Source organism: Halichoeres trimaculatus, unplaced genomic scaffold (assembly GCF_033239565.1).
Source record: "Halichoeres trimaculatus isolate MK-OKI-2021-1 unplaced genomic scaffold, fHalTri1.1 fHalTri1_scaffold_18, whole genome shotgun sequence".
NCBI classification, from domain to species: Eukaryota; Metazoa; Chordata; class Actinopteri; order Labriformes; family Labridae; genus Halichoeres; species Halichoeres trimaculatus.
In genome coordinates this window covers 5,087,806-5,094,535 of record NW_027437196.1, presented here as the reverse complement: position 1 = coordinate 5,094,535, position 6,730 = coordinate 5,087,806, and the positions used below count along the sequence as shown (strand labels likewise).

General features: G+C 41.2%; 1 protein-coding gene across 2 annotated transcripts in view; it reads left to right on the top strand.

Annotated features, from left to right (window-relative positions):
* Positions 1-6,730, top strand: part of LOC141807762 (gamma-aminobutyric acid receptor subunit rho-3) — a 52,781-nt gene that overhangs the window by 16,651 nt on the left and 29,400 nt on the right. The window contains exon 1 of one of the 2 annotated variants that reach the window (XM_074693960.1): positions 1,613-2,106. The exons of the other annotated variant lie outside the window; for it this stretch is intronic. Within the exon in view, the coding sequence (XP_074550061.1) occupies positions 1,970-2,106 (137 nt within the window). The 5' untranslated portion in view covers positions 1,613-1,969. Of the gene's footprint in view, positions 1-1,612; positions 2,107-6,730 lie in introns of those variants that run through there. 2 annotated transcript variants of the gene reach the window in all.

Here is a 6,730-nt window from a genome sequence, read left to right as displayed (position 1 = left end):
ACCCAGTACATATTTCATATTCAGGATCTTAGTATCCAGAGTATTGCCAGGATCTAGATCGTACTTTTACATCTGTCAGAAATTATGGTGACCTTGTCTTGTATTGTTTTGCAAAGCAATCCGACCATTTATGGTGGAGTTATATACACATATGGTGAAAACAGCCCTATCTCACAATGATAAAGAATCCTTTAAGAAAGTCCTGGATCCAGACGGTGATCCAGATCACCTCCAAAATGTAATCACTTCTTGTTTATCTCATTTTTAACATTTCCTATACATTTCATCCAGATCCGTTTGTTACTTTTTGAGTTATGTTGTTTACAGACAAACAAACAAACAGACAAACTACCAAAAACATAACCTCAATGATGGAGGTAACCAGTCTGAACTCATCCCTTATAGGTAAAATGAGAGGGCAAATGATCTAAAAGCATTTGAGAATTTATTTCAGACCTGTCGATTGATGACGTTGTAGTGATGTAGCGGTGTACCTCAGGGTGAAATGGTACCAAGTGATAAACACAGAATGGACCGAGACTTTATCTTATTTTTCAGGCTTTTATGCCTTTACCTAAAGAGGACAGGAACTAGGGTGAGTGTAGGGAGTAAAAACAAGAAAGGGGTAGGCGACCTCTCGAGGACTAACCTTGTTGGACATGACCTAACCACCAGGCCACTACTAGCCCCTTAAGAACGTCACTTCTTTTCAACCCATTGCTTGAAGCTGAAAGGGGGACTCCACCAACTCTCACTTTTACGCTGTTGCAACCAAAGCCAAAGCATCCCTCAGACTTTGGCCAGAAAACAAACACAACAAAAACCAAAACAATCACAGTTTTGTTCTTTATAACTCACATACAACTCATTCAACCGGATCAAGAAACTACAGCTAATCTCTTTCCTAGATCAGCGAGGAGATGCAACAAACTTGGTACTGTAACCCAGACTGGATAATCCCAGCCTTTTCCTGTGAGACCATGTGGTTTTGAAATTTTCAAATCAGTCTTGTTCAGATCAAATTGTTGCCAATCAGATGAATATTTCGAACTTTAAAGTAGAAAGCTCCTCCCAACTCCTTTGTGCAAAAAGCTTGCCAGAGTCTATCTTTAGATTGTATATATGTTAGTGTGTTGCTGCATGTATTTCACTTGCCATTACATAGAATAGATTAGTGTGTGTGCTTTGTAGTGTCAGAGATCATGTGCTCCATAGGTGTAAACTGAGGAAGCTTTAGGATTAAATGCAGCTCCCTCCACTTAATCTCAGATGAAACCTCGGCTGGTCTTGACGATCTTTTGTCGTTTGAGCTCCTTTGAAACCCTCGTCTCATTTTCTCACATGAAAAATCGCACACTCCAACACACACATCGAGCAGAGGTGTGCGCTCACCTCACATAATCACACCAGGTGCCTGTTTTTTCATTGTCCCGCTGAGAAAATCCTGATTACTGATGGCTTTGTGTGTGTGTGTGTGTGTGTGTGACTGTTTGTAGGTTAGTGAAAGATTGCTGCGGCTGCAGATAAGAGGATTAGAGTGGAATTAGTGTCATTCCTCTATCGCTGCGAAGAATAGATTCATATCGATTTTAATCAGAGCGGGAAAGATGCACATACAGCGTGCAGGAACAGACTGTGACAGGTGGAGTGGATGAAGCAGAGAAAGCAGAAGATTCCTAGAGATCATCGCAGTCAGGATGCTCTGCAGGACACCGAGGAGCTTCAGAAATATTTGCATGTAGAAACATAAACACATGCATTTAAGGGAATATTTCAAAGCATCACTCATGCATTTGCCTTGTTCGGAAGTTTCGCCATCTCTCAGGATCTCTCCGCTTGACGAAACTTCCATCCGCTGTGGGATGTTTGACCAAAACCACCAGCGTTAGTCTGCCGGGACGCGGAGCTGGAGCTCACTGTGGTCGGGATGCTGCCGTCGTGTCAGTGGTGGCAGGGAGACCTGTGAGACATGAGGGCAGACGTGCTGACCTGCCTCGCTCTGGCTGCAGCGAGTCTCCTCGGGATGGTGACGGGCGGTCGCAACTCCGGACGCCGGAAGAACAAGGAGGTGTTTCTCGGGGAGAACAGCAAGTTCAAGTTTGGAGGGTGAGACGCAGACTCGTACATTTTTAACAGCTTACCTTGGCACTGATTTATCATATCCAGGTTTTACTGAGGCAGAAGATGAAGTAGATGAAAAGGAGTAGGTCATGTTTATTCAATAATGGTTTAATGGAAAGGACGGCTCCTTCCAAAAGGCTATTTGATGAAGCCAAATTTGCACTTTTACTCATTGAAATAACAGAAGTATAAAGTTTAAGTCATGGCTTATATTGTTGTCATGCTAACATCTGCAAAGTAGCTCACTGCAGCTGGTTACAAAGGTGTTGCTGTTGTAGGTTTCTCAGTTTATAACAAGGTGTTGCAAGACTAAAATACTAATTTAAGTTATTTTATGGCGTTTAAAAGTTAGAGGATTATTAAGACGGTTCCCAGACTGTTGACTCCTGCAGGAATTTTATTTAGACAAGTTTTTTCAGACTTTACTTAAGAACACTTTTAAGGCCGCCGAACATCACAACTATTTTCTCCCCATCGCTGTTACTTGGGTGTCGATCTCTGGCACGGAGAAGTCACTTTTTTTCCGTAATGCGTTCTTCTATGTTTTAAATTCTATGAAATGATGACAGTTTTCAGTCGCCACATTTATCAATATCTGATCAGGCGTAGAATTCAATATTTTTATTCATCATTTGTACATGGACCCACAGTCCAGACACATGGGAAATCTCGTGCTGGGCTCTCTCAGAGTCAAGATGTATAAAAGATTTGAATAGAGAATATAAACAGTTTAATTAAGAATTTAAAACAATTTAAATAAAGTAACAAAGTGCTATATAAAATATATAGCACCAAAAACACTGTATAGGGTAAGGTGTGCACAAGAAGTATATGTATGCAGAGGAGTAAATATGCATGCTTCATTAATCACACATGAATCTTGTCATAGCCTTGTTTATACACCTAGCTCTACACCAGTTCCCACATAATATTGATAAATGAGGGCTGTTGTAAATTGGTCAGTTTGTGAAGTAACACACAATATAATAGGTAGTAATGACATTTAATCACAAAACGTGTGATTAACTAGATCAACTTTCTAATTTCGCTGAAACGATTAACAGCCAACCATTCATGAGGTGTTGGCTTAACTCAGTTGGTGGAGCTGGCACCCCATGTATGCAATAGAATCTAAATTAGTGCTGTCAGGCTATTAAAAAAATGAATCCAATTAAATACAGGATTTCTAATTAATTAATCTAATTAATCGCATTTTTATCTCGTATCTGCTTAAGTTCCCTAAATAAAGAATCAGAATTCCAGGACATCACAAAATTGTAGTGCATGACTGATCAAATAAATACACAAAGAAGAGAAGATTTATGAATCCACTTTTTTTTTTTTTAATTGGATTAAACTGTTTACTGCGTCTATAGAAGTACATAATGTGTTTTTCATCCGGGGGAGGCGGGGTTTGGCGGAGCTTGTCAGTCAAAATCCTGCTTGTAAACTGCTGTGGGTGAGAGCGGTGTGCTCTTTGGATGAGAGCTCAGCATGGATATGAGAAGAAGATGTGAGATGATAGAGGTATAGCGAGACGATGCAAGTCAGAAAAGTTCAGGCAGCTCACGCTCCAACTGAGGATGTGTCGTAGTAGTTCAGAGAGAAAGAGCGGCGCCACCGTGAGAAAAGACGATGGAGATCATGGAGAGAATCAAAGGATGGGGCGCCCGAGATGAACGCGATCAAACAAAGTATGTTTTGTCTGATTTTTGGATCAAAAACAGAAAGAGAGACATATAAGAAGATAGTCCACTCTTCTTAGGTAGTTTTGGTGTTTACAACTTTCTAATTGCACTGAAAAGGATTAAAAGCTAATCGTTTATGGGACATTAGTATATCTCAACTGGTGGAGCAGGCGCCCCATGTATGCAATGGACTCTGTATTAAAATTGTTGCCATCTGGGCCCCTTGCTTTGAAGCCAAAAGACTTATAGCTCCCTCTGCTGTCTGGTAGCAGTATAGGTCATCCATGTCAAATAAATGTTTCAGCTAGCTCTTGTCATGTTGAGACATGTTTTTCTGACAAGTTTTGTTTGAATTAGTTATTGAATTCATAAAAAAGGGGGATGTAACATCATGATTGACAGCTCTGCTAACCAATAATGATCCTGCCATCCTGTGTGCACCAGATTTTCAGAGCAAAGGAAGATGACACATAATAAACACCAACACAAGAGTCATTACTACAAGTTTACTGCATTTCTTGCTCTTCGTCGCTGGTGTGAAGTCAGTCTTGTGATGCCAGGTCGCTTCGGCCTGTGCCTCGGTTGCACCAGGAATATGTGATTGCCTGCTGCTTGATCAGGATACACAGTTAACATTTTTCCAGATGTTTGCGATGCAATGGAAAATTACACAGCTGAAGCCTGAAGGAACCAAGAGATGAAAAGTCAGACTGCGAGGACTGAGATGAGGATGTTGGAAATGTGAAAAAAAAAATCACAGCTGAAACTGATCTTTTGTCAGCTTCCACAGAAAGATGATAAAATCAGCGAAATAAGTGAGTCCTGACTTCACACAAACCTCCACGTTTGAGAATACCAGAGGAATGAGTCGTCTCGGTCCCTGTTAGTACAACAACCCATCTGTGGGTACCATGAGGTCAGAGTTGGTCATGAATGACTAACAGAGCTTGGAGTCTGCAGCAGACCCGAGGAGCCTGCTGTGAAGGTTTGATTTTTCTTCCTCTGACATCGTGAGCTGTAATAGATGCTGACTCACAGGGCTCAGGTCTATAGCATGATGCAGCTCATTTCTGTGAACTTTTAGTGATGGAGCCGCACAGAGATTCCCATGATTTAAACCTTTTCACTTCCCTTTTCTGCAGAAAAACCACAGCCCTCGCTGAGAATTTCCCCTCCTCACACTTACTGTTTTTATTATCTCTGAAATGACTTCATGTGTCACGTTTCAGCTAAAAACGATCTGTTACACTTCTCCTTGGGTTAGTCAATCTTTAAATGTGAGCTGGCAGCAGTAAAGTTCCTGTGAATGTCGGTTAAAGTGGAAAAAAGCTTTTTCATTGACTGCTCTCTTTTTATGGCTCACAGCAGATGACTGACCGCTGCAGGTTTGCAGCTGCTGGAGGAGAATTTACTGCTCAAACTGTTTTTACATGTCCATGGGATGCTTCAGATGCTGCTGTGAAAGAATAACGGCAGATTCAGCTCTCTGCGTCTTGAACAAGCTGGGTTAGTGCATAAAACAGCTTTGTTGATAAATGCACACCCTTCAGGAGTGAGTGTACTCAGCCTGGGACGAGCTTCATCCTCTGGAAAGAATACAGAGGATAATTTACTCCTGATGGTCATGGGTTTCCAGCTTTACTTGCAGATCATTCATGTTAAAATGAAAACGGTTCAGGTTTGTAGTTTCAGTTTCGGTTTGAGAAGCCAGGAGGAAGTTTCAGCGTGTGTCTGTTTTGGTGTGTCTTGACGACATGATCCGTTTGACATGACAATGGTCACTGTGTCAAATCAGGTGATCACACGGGCACAAATTTGTCCTGTGACTTCACAGACGTGAGAGACTGGGCGCTGGCGCCTCACTTATCATCACTGACATGATGAAGAGGGCTGGACGAAACCAGGAACTGCTAACGTCAGTTAGACTCTGGATTGCTGAAGCGCATCTCATATGTCTCTCCAACATTTCTTTTTTTTAGCCTGGTGTGGTCATAAAATCGTCAACACATCGTAAAGGCAGGGATGTTGCAGCCAGACCTCGATCTTGCTAAAAGCTCTTGTGACTTCTGCATGAGCAGAAATTGTGGTCAACGTCAGTGAATGACAGTTCTTGTTTAATTTCTGTTTTAAAGAACTGAGGTGACTGGACAGAAAGGAGAAACCTGCATACATCCAAAATGCACTCATACATTGTCAGAGAAGGGTAGAATGAAGACAACAGGAAAGAAAATACCCAAATCAGATAATCTCAGACTGGTCACTCTTCCATAAATCAGAGCACATAAGCACCCCTCTTAAATTTACACAGCAAATTGAGACAGTTACAGGTTCATCCAAAAGACCGTTTGATCCTCAAAGGACAGATGTCGTCATTACTTCCACCAAGGAGGTTGTGTTTTTGGAAGAGTTTATCCGTCTGTTTGTCTGTGAACAGCATAACTCAAAAAGTGACTAACAGATTTTGATGAAATCTTCAGGAAATGTTGAAAATGAGATAAGGAAGAAGTGATTAAATTTTGGAGGTGATCTGGATCACTGTCTGGATCCAGGACTTTTTCAAAGGGTTCTTTATCATTGTGAGATAGGGCCGTTTTCACCATATGTGTATATAACTCTACGATAAATGGTCAAATTGCTTTGCAAAACAATACAAGACAAGGTCACCATAATTTCAGACAGATGTAAAAGTACGATCCAGATCCTGGCAATATTCTGGATACTAAGATCTGGAATATGAAATATGTACTGGGTCATCATAATTTTCAACACTGGCAGGAAACAAATTATCGTACAAACCTGCATCTAACACCAAATTGTAGCAGACAGTCTGCTGAAAGGGAGTATAACATTAAAGTAGGACTAAAGTGTTGGTGACAATCACAATATGTTTGATGGAGGTCTGTACTCACTGAGTGCTTTTC